The sequence below is a fragment of the Ramularia collo-cygni genome, assembly GCF_900074925.1.
Source record: "Ramularia collo-cygni strain URUG2 genome assembly, contig: RCC_scaffold07, whole genome shotgun sequence".
NCBI classification, from domain to species: domain Eukaryota; kingdom Fungi; phylum Ascomycota; class Dothideomycetes; order Mycosphaerellales; family Mycosphaerellaceae; genus Ramularia; species Ramularia collo-cygni.
The window spans coordinates 1,402,834-1,415,774 of NW_019716261.1; the positions used below are offsets into that span (position 1 = coordinate 1,402,834).

The following is a 12,941-nucleotide window of genomic DNA, read 5'->3' on the forward strand; positions in this document are numbered from 1 at the left end:
TTGAGAGGACTGACATCTCCCTCTTGACTTCTACATCAACTAGCATTCTACAATACACGACCTGATTCTTCTTGGTATCATTGTGCTCCGATTGTCAGAGAATGAGTAGTTGTCCGGACGAAGCCTCAGCTCAGCGATTCATGACACTGACCACGAACAGATCATCACTCTCGAGCACTTCTTCCCTCTCTTTCACCACGTTGCTCCTTTCTTAACATCCAGCTCCATCACCTACGTCGGTGCATCCTTCGAATCTGCCTCTGAAGACCTCCGATGGGGCTGGCAAAGATGAGTGACGCGGTACATTGTACAGAACTTAGCCATTGACTTGATCAAGTATATATACTATACTATGCTGGTCACACGACTCGACGGTCGAAGCAACATGTTCCTTCAAAGACACTACTGCTTTCACGGACAGGCTGGAGATGCGCGACTTTGTTGACTGGGTTCATGGCATGCTTCTAGGTCGTGCAAGCAGAGCCGCGGAACAGATCGTTCCACTCCCGCCGAAACAACAGTCAGAGACATCAAATTGGTCTACCCCCGACGACATTCCGTGGGAAACTGTGGTGGACTCTCGACAGAACCTGTCACGTCGGTGCTCGTAGTGACTGCTGGCGCGGCGGAGCCTGGTCGTCAATCTGTACGGTGGATACGTTGATATCGCCATTCCTTGGAGCCGAGACATGCAATGTTGAATATCAGACAACCACAAGCAGCATCTGCAATCTACAATCTCCAAGCATATCAGGGACCTTGTCGCGCGAGAGGACTCCCAGAGTGCTCTGCACCATACGCTCCGATGCGAAGGTGGAAAATCAAAGCTGCATCAATTGGCACTTCCGATATCCAACACCAGCCTGGAATCGCTCCTTGTAGCCTGCGATTGTTTTCCCACGGTTGGAGCAGTAGGATGGGCAGGATATTGGTGCGATCAACCCAGAGCTGTCGACATGAGGAGTATTATTCATCGGAACAAAACATCCTCAGTCATCCTCAGAATATCCAGTATCCCGTGGCCTCGCTCTCTACAGGCTCGACAAATCTAGACCTTCTAGAATTCTTGTTACCAGCAGGGTAGCCCGTCAATCAACCGAGAGAGCGATGCAAGACGCTTGCTCGCGTTGATGATTTCTCACATCAACTGCTCGGGTTCAACTAGCGACATACGACAAATGGCGCATTGGAAGAGTTGGCGTCTGGATCCAGAGGAGCTCGAAGATCTTTTGTCAAAATTACACCGTTGTCGACCCGGAGCATTTACCTCCCTTCACCGCGATTGGCAGCTCACAGCGGTGAGTGAGTAGTGATAACACATGAATTACATTTGGACCTCCACAGCTGCCATCTACGCCACAGGTTGCCTGATGCTTTCAACAAGAATACCTGGCTGCAGTAATCGAGATGGGGCGGATTTACAACGATTAACTTCTTTGACGGTCAAATCAGGTATTCTGCGCATCTTATAATCCGAGGCGAAGGTGCTCGCTGCATTCGATATTCAATCTTCGGCATTCTAGAGTTATTGCTACCGACACGGTTATTTGCTGTATGATGGAGACTCACGTTTAGAGAGACATGGCTAAATGTGAATTTGACGATTAGACTGACGTTCAGCGCATTTCCCGATCGGGGGCGAAGAAGCTCACTCCGTTCGATGTTCAATTTTGAATGTGCTAGAGTCATTACTTCCGGTATGGTTCCTTACTGTACGATGGAGACTCCAGTCAAAAGCGACGTGGCCACATGTAAATTGGCCGATTCGACAGACATTCAGCGCATCTCCCGAGCAGTGGCGAAGATGTCCACTCCATTTGATGTTCAATCTTGAATATCCTAGAGTCATTCTCACCGGCATAGTTACTTGCCATACAAGGGAGACTCACATTTAGAGAGAGACGTAGCCAGACACAAATAGCAGCTTTGAATATTTACAATGAAAGCACTACCCAAATCCCTAAGAAGGCGTAGTACTCGATGTACTGCCGTAACCAGCCTGTCAGCCCCAGGTACACCTCCAGGTCGCCCACTGTCTCCGGGAACCTCAATGCCTGAATAGCCAACAGCTTCTCCTCAGAAGTAGCCACTCCCAAGCCATCGACGTATTGCCCCAGCAATGTCACTGAACGGAAACCTAGGAAAGCCTTCTTCCCCCGAGAACGTCATGTTCTTTTGATCCATGAAGATCTTACACTCGATTGAACATTCACTTTTGAACATCCTAGAGTCATGATCACTGGCACAGTTACTTGCTATACGATAGAGACTCACGTTGAGAGAGAGAAAGACATGGCTAAATGCAAGTGGTACATTAGCTTTGAACCTATGCAATGAAAGCACTACCCAAAATCCCCCCGAAAAACAAGAACGCCCTTCCGAGATGAACCGCACCACCTAATCCTCACCCTCAATCTCAACACCTTCTTCACCACCCACCTCCGTCTTCACAACCCCCATAGCCCTCTCATAAGCCCCCACAATAAACTCGCTGGCCTCCTCAGCATAATTCCTCACAGTCTTGGTATGACTCCCCTTAGGCAAACCCGTCATGAGCGCCGCACACATAAAATCCCCATCATCACAATAACTTCTGAACCTCGACCCATCCTCCTTCAAGGGCCCCCTCGAATTCGCATACATGCCATCACTATGCGCCGTGCCCCGACTATACGCCTCATCAGCAAAAGCCGTCGGCGAGGAAAAGACAGCGGCCGCAATGACATGTTTGTTGTAGATGTTCGCAATGGGTCCGATACCTGCACTCCATTTATTCTCGGCGGGGGTGTTGTAGGGGAACATGTTGTCGTTGCCTAGGTTGGAGCCGCTGCCGATGAAGGCGTCTGTGACGATGAGGGCTCCCTGTGCGAAACCCAAGAGGGCGATTTTGGAGTTTTCGCCGCATTTGTTGATGTACTTTTCAATGTGTTGTTTGAGGAGGTGGACGCCTTTGTAGGTTTGGACCATGAAATTGGAGTCGACGCGGATGACGATGTAGGGGTAATGTACCCCTACGGCGGAGGAGTTGGGAACCAAGGCGGAGATGGATTTCGCGATGCTGACTAGGTCGTGGGTTTCGATGGCTGTGGCTTGGTTTTCGCTTTCGTCGTAGCCGGTTGCGATGACGATGTGGAGGCCATCGACGCAGCGGATGTTGTCGTGGAGTTCGGGGTATGGGGCGCCGTCGACGGGTGGTTGGATATCGCCTGCAGTGGCCAGGGTGAAGGGGGAGAAGAGGAAGAGGGCAGAGAGGAGGAGGATGAGGATGCGTTGCATCTTGGGCTGCATTTTGATGGTCGGTATTGAGGGTGATGAGGTGAAGACTTTTTGTTGAGTCGGTTGGTTGATGTGAATGTTGTTGGTGAGTTGGTTGTTGTGAGTGTTGATTGGCGAGGCAGTGTTGTTGGTAAGTCAGTGTGTTATTGGTAGAGAAAATTGACTTGCTGTTAGAAATCTTGAAATTTGAGAGTGGAAGAGTGGGAGGAGTGAGTGTGATATAGTAGGGAAAGTTCGGAAGACCCGGCCTCACCTGGCCTCAATTCGTTCTCAAAGTCGAGTATATTGGTACCTTGCGGTTAGCAAAAGTCAATCTAAAGCCCACGAGTCTATCATGCCTCTCCCTCTCGATGTGCCAGTCTATCTCGAAACTACGGCATTCCTCTTCATCAGTGGAGTCGTCCCCTGTTCAGTTCGAAGCCTGGGTGGGTATAACTAATCCCCAGGTATCTCATAGTTGCAAGATTATTGGGCATATTTCTTCATTGGAAGTAGGCGGACGGGACTCCGGATAGCAACGTTGCAGACCAAGATGGAAGACTCGCCAGATGAAGACGAGATGAAATAGAGTAAGCCAGTAAGGCAAAAAACTATTGGTGGAGAGGCCCGCGTCGGGAGTGAGCCAAATTTCAATCAGATTTCCTGCACGCCGGCACCAGTCGATATGAATATTGTTCTGCAAGTTAAACTTTCAAGGATTCGATGCTCTCCGATGCGGTAGAGACGGGAGACCTATCAAGGCCATGTTCCTTGGCGGTCATAAGTCCATCGAAGGAGATATCCGGTTTGTATAGACTGCCACGTATGGCTCTAATCCATAGCGTGGGAGATGGACATGGTTCGAAGTCAAAGGAGTAATTTGGCCGTTGTTCCGAATCTTTGGAAAAGGTCATCATAGTCTTGCTCTATATTCATTCTAAGATGGCGGCTACATTTCCGCGGCCGATCCCCAAGGTGCGTCCGGTCCTCAATAGCGGATGGGCGTAAACCGTCGCATGGCCTCAACATCATCGATGATGTTCCAGATGTTCATGACAGTGCTTTGGTGTACATCGTCTGCAGCTGTCGCTAGACCGACGGAAGTGAGGAGTCTCGCTTCTCTCTGACAAAGTTTCGAAGTTGCAAATATGTTTCTCCGATTCCTCGATGGTTTGCTCAGCAAGGAGTTCTTTGGTCGACACTTTGCTTGGAGTAAAGTGTTCGAGGCAGGGTAGAGTCGCCAATATGAGCCCACTCAGCTGGCATGAGGTCCGCTTGGAGATGGTCCTTACGCTATCTGACAACTTGTTGTGCTCCGGACCCTAGGACGTGCTTGTTCATCAACTCGATGAAGTGAATGCGCTGACAACACCCTCTTCCCCGTCGTGGGTGTCCATCGATAGAAGCGTGCAGTTCAGCAGCCATCTTCTGATGTTTTATGAGAGCTTCTTGAAGAATCAACATTCTCCTGCCATCTCATCCATTTCGCCTCTTGCAAAGAGCAGCAACCACAGATATGTCGTCCAGCTTTCCCCCTTCAATTGCCAACCCTTCCTCGACAGCCTTCTCCATAAAAGGACTGGCAGCAAAGGGATCTTCAGCAATCTTCCTCGCAGCAAGCACAACTTCTTGCGCCACAAACTTCATCGCCCTTGACAAGTCCACATCATTGCCAAATCGTTCCTCTGCCGTCTTCAGCGCCGTCACTGCGTATTCTGAGATCTCCTCTTCCCACAGATTGTCCGTGACCCCATCACTGAGAGCCAACACAACATCTCCTTCCTGCACATCCACCTTATCGGTTACAGCATTTCCCTTTGGTGTATCCGGACTGTTGGTCCCCAGTTGTCTCGGACAATCAAAGTAGTGATACTGCTCTTCCGTGGCAAAGAGCACCTCCCCTCTCCCATTCTCCGTAGGCCTCACGATCAGAATCTTACAATCTCCCAACTGAGTGACATGCACCACCATGTCCTCGCCCTTCCAATGCAACAATGCCCCACTGGCAGTCGTCGTCCCCAACCATTCATTCGACCCACTCAACGTGCTCTTGGTCTCCTCATATGCTTTCTCCAACCACTCCACCATCTTAGGCTCTCCCTTCCCTTCTCTTCCATATCCCTCCTTCTCGGCTGCCAAAGCMCAGTAATGCACAATCAATCTCGACCACAGCGGCGCAAAGCCTCGTTCTCTCTGCGCCCAAGCCCCAACCCCATCATTCGTAGCGATGAGCGTTTCAGAAACGAGCATCGCGTCGTCGCCGTTGGTCACGCCGCGGATCATCTCGCCACGAACTCGGGCCATGGAACGATTGTGAGTGGAAAGCGGATCGGAGAAGGATCCCGACGGTGGAGAGAAGAAGGGAGGTGGAAAGGGCCGGGAAGGACGCTTCGCCCAACCTGCGTAGCCGGCGGCGAAATAGAAGGGAGTCGGTGAAGCGGAGGAAATGGCTGAAGAGGCGGACTCCGGAACGGGGGTGGTGAGGCCGGCTTGAGGAGAGCGGGATCGTTCAGGACGGCGGGAGTCGACATCTTTGGTTAGCCATGAGGCTGTGAAGAGCAATCGATGGGGGGTTGTAATCGTCCGACTGGCGGTGAGAGTAGGAACAGTCAAAGCAGGCACTTGAAGGCGTGAGAGCAGCATCGTGATGCTCTTGGTGGTTGTCAGCTCAAAGGACGATGGAGCCCAACGATGGGTTGAAGAGGCTGCATTCCCTGGCGTTGCACGATCGATGGAAGATTGTTTGTGCGGAAATTGACAGCAAAAGGTACGGTGTATTCTTGTACCCAAACGCCGTCGTTGAGACGAGCCAGGCGGACGCGGATCGTCACTCTCGCGTGTTGGGAGAGGACCGGGACTAGGACCAGGGCTCGMGCGGGCTAGAAAATCGGTCGGCGCCGACGGTCCGGTGTCCGGTAGTTCTAACCTGGCCTAGGGGACTTCACTTGTGGCGGCGTGGGTGAGCATGTGATGAACAACAATTCAGCAATACAATAATACCTTGGTTGGTGTTGAGATCTCACCGCTTCATCATCACGAGTGAAGGATTGAGAGCTGTTTGGAATTCTACAGAGTCCATGTCTGCCGGCATTGTGAAACGACAATCAGGGAGAGATAACGACAAGGGTGCGATACAGTACAATTCGGGAATATCAACATCCTGGCTCGCTTTCAGCTATAACACTCACTACATTGGGAGGTAGACTGGCGAGATTCGATTGTAGTCTCCCTCCTTGGTATTTATCAAGATGCCCGCCAAAGATGATGACCTTCTAGCCCGCTTGAACGCTCTCAAGCCAACATCAGTGAGCCTGCAACCCAAAACACCAGCTATCGAGGTCGAAGCATCACAGCCGCAAAGCTTAGAGGACAAGCTCGCAAGTCGACTGAAGAATCTCCGAGCAGGTCAGGATCTCCCTTCCACTTCATCACGGCAGACAACTTCACCACCGAAAGACGCAGCGGCAATTCTCACAGCAAAGGTCCAAGACGAAGTCGCAGCCGAGAGGGATCCCATACGTAATTGGCAGGATGACGTCGATGAGCAGAGTCTAGAAGAGCTTCTTGCAGAGCTGGGACCTGCGGATCAGTGGAAGTTGGATCCAGAAGATCCGAAGAACATCAACGCTTTGCTTAAAGAGGCAAAAGAAGCTCTTCCCGAGAATGATGAAACCACTGCCGAGGCACCGAGCACACAAGATCACCACAGCGATGTCGACGAGGATCACAAGGAGAAATCAGAAGACCAACAAGTGGAAGCAGAAGCAGATGAATACGTCCAGCGCTTACTCGCCGCCCTCGAAGTTGAAGACAAATACGGCCCACATGATTCCGAAGCACCCTCAGACCTGAACCTTCCAGCCACGCCATCAAATCTCCCTCCTCCAAAGCCATCAACAGAAACTACAGACCTCGATCTCGAATCCCGCTTCTCGAAACTTGGATTGAGTAGTAATACTCTAGACCTCCCCTCAATACCTACCTCCAAACCTTCATCTACAAAGAAATCCATCATCACAGCCAAGTTAAATCCAAAGTCGAACAATCTTCCAACATTCACAGATGATGATGTGGATTCCTGGTGTTGTATCTGCAGTGAAGACGGGACTGTTCGCTGTTTAGGCTGCGATGGAGATCTTTACTGTCAAGAATGTTGGGATGAAGGACATGGGAATCAGCCCGGTCAGGAAAGAGGTCATAAAGCTGTGGTGTTTCGGAGGGATGATGATAAGAAGAAGGGGAAAGTGGCAGCGGCATGAGCTGTAGAGCAAGCGGTACTCAAWCAGGATTTCCAATCAGAATGTCCAGGATATGGCCAATCTCTCCAATCATATTCCCCACCCTCGTCGAAGCCGTTGATATCGAAAGCCACCGTCGGCGGAACCGTTCTTTCGACCCTCGCCAGCGTCCAAGGCATGGTGGAGGCTTTACTACTTTGATCTCCTCCCATACTTCTATCCTCACAAGCCATCACTCAGAAGACTAGCCTGCGGGATTCTAGGAGTGGGAGTGCTGACACTGCTTCCTAACCTGAGGCTAGGATTGTTGCTTCTGCTCTGCAGAGAACGATTATTTCGGCGATGGCTGTTTCGACACTGTGACAGACATGGAGGACTTTTAAACTGGTCATCGATGTGGACAGGGAGGAGGAAAGGTTGCACTCGCGGTGCATCAAGTTGATGAACTCAGCGGACACGGAGGGGTGTTTCCCACAGAGGGCCATGGGACGTGGCTTCTCGCCGAGTGTCTCTGGTGTGGCGATTTTGTCGTCTGATGCAGAGTGCTTGCGGAACGTGAATATGGCACGATGGGTTTATAGCCTATTGGTACAATCTGTCGGGATATGTTTTGGGGACAAATGCAAGGCGTCGTTACACAGCAATTTAAGCGAGACCGCCGTTGGAAACAACATGTCCCGAACATCGGGACTTGGATTGGAAATCTAGAAAGCATCTCTCACCTTTCCATGCGACGCGTGTTGGGATATTCAGTCAAGTAGCGGAGACAATGGCACATCACAAGACGGACTTGACATTTGAACAGAGGTCAATCAATATTTCAGCTAAATGATGCTGCGCCATGCCTCAAATTCATGGCCGGCTTCTGTCCACGGCAACCACAACGTCTTCAGCTTCACTTGGCATGATGCAGGATCCTCAAAAGAGGCAGGTTACTGTCCCGACTCCACTCTGACTCTGACATCACGTCGCACTCTTGGTTTTCTTGAGAAGTCTTGCGTAGGAGGAGACACTCATCCCTGCTCGATGGACTAGAGCTTACGTTGCCCACGAATCAGCGGACTAGATAGGCAGATAGGGTTAGACCTCACGGTTACGTCAGCTGAAGGTTTGACCCGAAGATATACTCTACTTCCTGCTAACAACACGATGATCTTTGGATTTCGTTCCTCACAAGCGAAGATGCGGCAACAAGGCTCACTGCTGTCCATCTTTTGGACAGCCACGGCTTTGGCGGCGCCAGTACTTGTCGACGAGCATATCCAGCAAGACCCATTCAACATTCTGGATCCGCAAAAATGGCAGAATCCAGACGATATGACCTGGGCAGACTACAAACCCATTCCTGAAGCATCGTGGGTGGACCCAACGAGGAAAGGTTCGATGAGGAACTTCAACATTGCTCTTGTGCCGGTGGACTATCCAGATATGAATTTCGTCGTTACTCAAGCGGCAAACTCTACAGCGTTCGGGAATCCACTCCCCATCGTTTCTGGGATGAAACGAGCAAATGTCCCAAGCTACTATCGAGATCTCCTGAACATGCCGCAAGACCTCAACTACAATCATACTCTGCACGAGTATTGGATGGAGGACTCTGGCGGCCGCTTTGGAGTTGACCTGACCGCTTTTGGACCTTATCGTATGCCTCGCAAATCCTTCCAGTATGGGCTCGATGATGGAGAAGGTGGCTTCAATGAAGGTGAATGTCCTGAAGCGCCATGCTCTGTTGATCTCAGAACGGACGCTCTGGGAGCCTGGCGTGCGGAAGTGGGCAATGCCACTGCGGACTTGTACGAGCTGGTCTTCATTCTCTCCGCCGGACAAGATGAGAGTTCGTCGTGGCAAGAGTTTGGCGAGATGAAGTTTGATACGAAAGAAGATGTCAGCCATGCTTTCGGCCCGCCGGGGAACAGCAGCGATAACAACTGGGCGCCAACTCGTTATGTCGACTGGACTTCGTGGGCTTCTGCTGCGAGTATCTGGCCCAATGCCGGAAGAGGATCTTCTACACAAGCCGAGAGTTCTGGGGCGGCTGTCTATGCTCATGAATTGTCACATTTGCTTGGGATTGGCGACAACTACAACAACCCATACAGCGATCCGCCGCGGCGATCTTGGACAGGTATCTGGTCGATGATGTCTCGAGGAAGCTTCAACGGGCCCGGTGGACCCCATACCCGCTGGCAGATTCCCGCACTGCAGGGCTCTTCTCTCGGATCTCTGCATACCGTCAGRGACAAGCTGCAGCTAGGACTTGTGGACAACTCCAGCATGCTGATGCTTTCTAGAGAAGACCTCAAAGCAGTTGGAACGATGGTCGTAAACATCACAGCAAGAGCAGTAGATGAAGGTGAGACCGGTCTCAAAGGTCTCCGCATCACAATGGACACGGACAAATCACCTTTCTGCAACATCACCACAGACCCATTCTGCGACGGAGGCGGCTTCGACTCTTACGACCTAGAAGTCATCGATCGCGTCGGCGCCGACTCTTTCACACCAGACTCAGGTGTCCTCATCAGCAAGTCCAAAGTCGACGACAGTGACCCTCCCTTCCAATGGGTCATTGACGCCAACCCGCAAGACATCAAACTCGTCGACTTCATCCGTCCGAATGGTACAGAAGCCATGGTGACAATTGGCGATTATCGACAACTTGCAGATGCGTTGTTTCACGCCGGGACTCGGTCTGGTAGTCAATTTGAGCATATCGATCGGGAGAATGGCTTGCATTTCTATATCGTCAATCCGCATCGAGATGAATTGGGAGTACTGAGGTATGAAGTCGCCGCGCGCTCTCTTGAAGGAAATACCACCAATATGCATGAGATTCAAATGAGTGATGGCAATCCCTCGAAGACTTCATTCGATGAAAGAGGAGGATTTTGTGAATTTGAGCTCACGAATTCGGGATCACTGTCTGTAGCCAACTTCACTACGTCGCAGAACTCCTCCTCTTCATATGCTGGCTATGAGATTTTCAGACTGAGTGCTGAAGTCGAAGGTGCTGAATGGAGAGTCGAGCTTCCGAATGAAATTTCCGTGGTGAAATTCGGTGGGAAGACTTTGGTGAGCGTTGCTGTGGGGCCAGAAGCTGACGCTGTGGAGAATGCTGTTGTGAAACTCACTGCGGTCTCGGAGAGTGATGGCTCTGTGATGGTCATGAAGGAGTGTGAGGTTCAGAAGGGAGGGGTTGGGAAGAGGTATCTTTAGATGATGATGTATGGGAGACTAGATCTGTTGTGTAAACATTCTCGATGCTTGWGTGCATCTCTACTCTGCTGAAGTCTCGCTGAAGGTCTCCATAAAGCGCAATTCTGAGCACTGAGCCACTTGGTCCAAAGCACGGCTGCATTTGAACTATGGAATGGTCATAGATTATTGCGCGGACTGAAAGGAAAGGCAGGGCACAGTCAGCCAAAGGGAGTCATCTACTTGATGATACGCTGGTCGCCTCTCATACTTGGATATACCACCGGTATTGAATCTCAGCCTGTATCCTTCAATGATAGCAACAGGTGCCTGCGCGCAGCCTATATCGCTATCAATCGTACACGAGAAGTAGCGAAGAAGGCTTGAAACCTCGAGCTGCAACTCACAAGAGCAATATTCATACCCGAAGAAGCCTTCCAGGCTCACTACGTTATCCATGGATGTCAGATCTGTGACTTCAATGCAAATTGACTGTTCAGCTCTGTTCCAGCTACACGCTATTGAGCTCTGAGATCCAGTCTCGAGAAGAGATCTGATGTGCGGTCTGGGATGCCGTAACTGTTGTAGATGATATACTCCGTTGGAGAATAAGATCAAGGCCTCTATGATTGTGAGGATGCAAGAAGACTTATACTCCAGAGTCTCTGTTGAGGGAATCTTGCATCACGGACATAGGAGTATCCAGGCCTCCAAGTATAGGAATTCAGCCACTACTCTCATCAGCACTTGGACGAGCATAGTTCAAGTATCCTTGTGAGCGCAGAGTTTTTTTGGCGTTGCTGTGTTGTGGTCCTCAGGACCGTGACTTGGAAACTTCACGGGCGGTGCTTTCTTTTTCTTGCCTCTTAACAGGCGGGGAGTAGACGGATGTTCACGGATCCAGAGAATCATTGTAATAGCCGTACCTCCTCTTTGGACATGTCTTCTCCTGCTGCGATCCTCGCTCCTACCCGCCAGACACGTATTCTGGCTCATTCTCCCGACCAGTGCGATTAAGRGTAATAGGTCTAGCTGGCGATGGGACTGACTTCGATCGAAGAACCAGATCTTCGTTGTCGGACTGTCGCTCCGGATCAAGGCGCAAGGACTTGCATTATTGCCCGTCCTGGCTTACAGATACTTTCTGGATTGAAGCCTTGCTTCATGACGAGCCTCCTTTGGCTCAATATGGTTGATAGAGGACAAGCCTGAGATGTCTGGGTTATTGTGAAAGGCTTCATGTACAAAGCAATCTGAGATAACCCCCAGGGACGATGAGGACCCATGATTACTGACGCAGGCTCGTCGACTCTTTCCAATGGAGTGTCAGCTCGAGAGGAGCATTGATCATCCACGGACTCTTTCGACAAGCCGTAAAAAGAAGAGATACACTCAGTCTCACGATGAGAACTGAGATGAGCATAGTCTCTGAGGATTTATGTTGACACCAACACTGCTATGAGTCAGCGAAAGATAATGGCGGGCCTGGCAGCCAAAAGTGCTCACCAGAAATGTGATTGCTTCGGTATCGCTTGAGATCATCTGGCAGAACCATATACATGGTAGCATGCAAAGCTCGCCAGAATCACGGTCAGATCGTGGTGTCGACAGAGGACACGGATCCTGCACGGTCAGGCCAGCGTGGAAGGGTCGTAGGGGTTGAGGATATCTTGGATGGATATGTCTGCTCAACGCTCTCAGGACAGCAATGATACTCGTATGGCCTGCCTGTACGATTCCGATATCGTGAACAGAGTGCGCCACAGATACGCTCGCCAGCCGCTGCTCTCTGTTATCCCACATTCTGTGTCTTCGGGCTCAGCGACGGGCTGGATGGTCGATTCCTCCATCATCCTAATATGTCCCGGTCAAAGCTTGCGATGTGGCTCCTGGCGTACTTGATCGTGGCTTCGTGGAGCTGCTGAACTCAAGTATGGCTGAGAGAATAGCTTGAATTATGTTCTGTATTGCGGCATGTGTCTGGGTGGGAGATTCATTCCTGCTGGGGGGTACATAGCTCCTCGTCTATGCGAAACTCAGAAGACCTACGACCCCATGAAGAGTCAGCGATGTTGAACAGAGAGCTCACTATTGCCGACTGCAGGGGACAATGAAGCTTCAGGAGTCACTGCCGGCTGGGGTCTCTCTTCTACCTTCGCTGGTCAACCCTATTTCCTGGCATAGCTCATCTTCGACGCTAGCGAGTAGGAGGTGATCAAATTTGATGGAGTCGCGTGGCTCTGTTGAGAATAA

General features: G+C 50.8%; 5 protein-coding genes across 6 annotated transcripts; 3 read left to right on the plus strand and 2 right to left on the minus strand.

The window, feature by feature from the left end:
* Window positions 1-101: 101 nt before the first annotated feature.
* On the plus strand, window positions 102-264 carry RCC_05478 (uncharacterized protein; the record flags this gene model as incomplete). 2 transcript variants are annotated; one of them, XM_023770749.1, is made up of 2 exons in its annotated part: window positions 102-111; window positions 161-264. In XM_023770749.1, the coding sequence occupies 2 exons, from the start codon at window positions 102-104 to the stop codon at window positions 262-264; spliced, it is 114 nt and encodes a 37-aa protein (XP_023626517.1). The 2 variants fall into 2 exon arrangements, with proteins under 2 accessions (XP_023626517.1, XP_023626518.1); XM_023770750.1 differs by having other exon boundaries at window positions 102-105.
* Window positions 265-2,397: 2,133 nt separating this feature from the next.
* Window positions 2,398-3,288, minus strand: RCC_05480 (uncharacterized protein; the record flags this gene model as incomplete). Its single annotated transcript, XM_023770751.1, has 1 exon — window positions 2,398-3,288. The coding sequence occupies one exon, from the start codon at window positions 3,286-3,288 to the stop codon at window positions 2,398-2,400; it is 891 nt and encodes a 296-aa protein (XP_023626519.1).
* Window positions 3,289-4,731: 1,443 nt separating this feature from the next.
* On the minus strand, window positions 4,732-5,898 carry RCC_05481 (uncharacterized protein; the record flags this gene model as incomplete). Its single annotated transcript, XM_023770752.1, has 1 exon — window positions 4,732-5,898. One exon carries the CDS (start codon window positions 5,896-5,898, stop codon window positions 4,732-4,734), a length of 1,167 nt encoding a protein of 388 aa, XP_023626520.1.
* A 605-nt stretch (window positions 5,899-6,503) lies between these two features.
* Window positions 6,504-7,514, plus strand: RCC_05482 (uncharacterized protein; the record flags this gene model as incomplete). Its single annotated transcript, XM_023770753.1, has 1 exon — window positions 6,504-7,514. The coding sequence occupies one exon, from the start codon at window positions 6,504-6,506 to the stop codon at window positions 7,512-7,514; it is 1,011 nt and encodes a 336-aa protein (XP_023626521.1).
* Window positions 7,515-8,675: 1,161 nt separating this feature from the next.
* Window positions 8,676-10,709, plus strand: RCC_05483 (uncharacterized protein; the record flags this gene model as incomplete). The annotated part of the gene is made up of 1 exon (XM_023770754.1): window positions 8,676-10,709. One exon carries the CDS (start codon window positions 8,676-8,678, stop codon window positions 10,707-10,709), a length of 2,034 nt encoding a protein of 677 aa, XP_023626522.1.
* Between the last annotated feature and the right edge of the window lie 2,232 nt (window positions 10,710-12,941).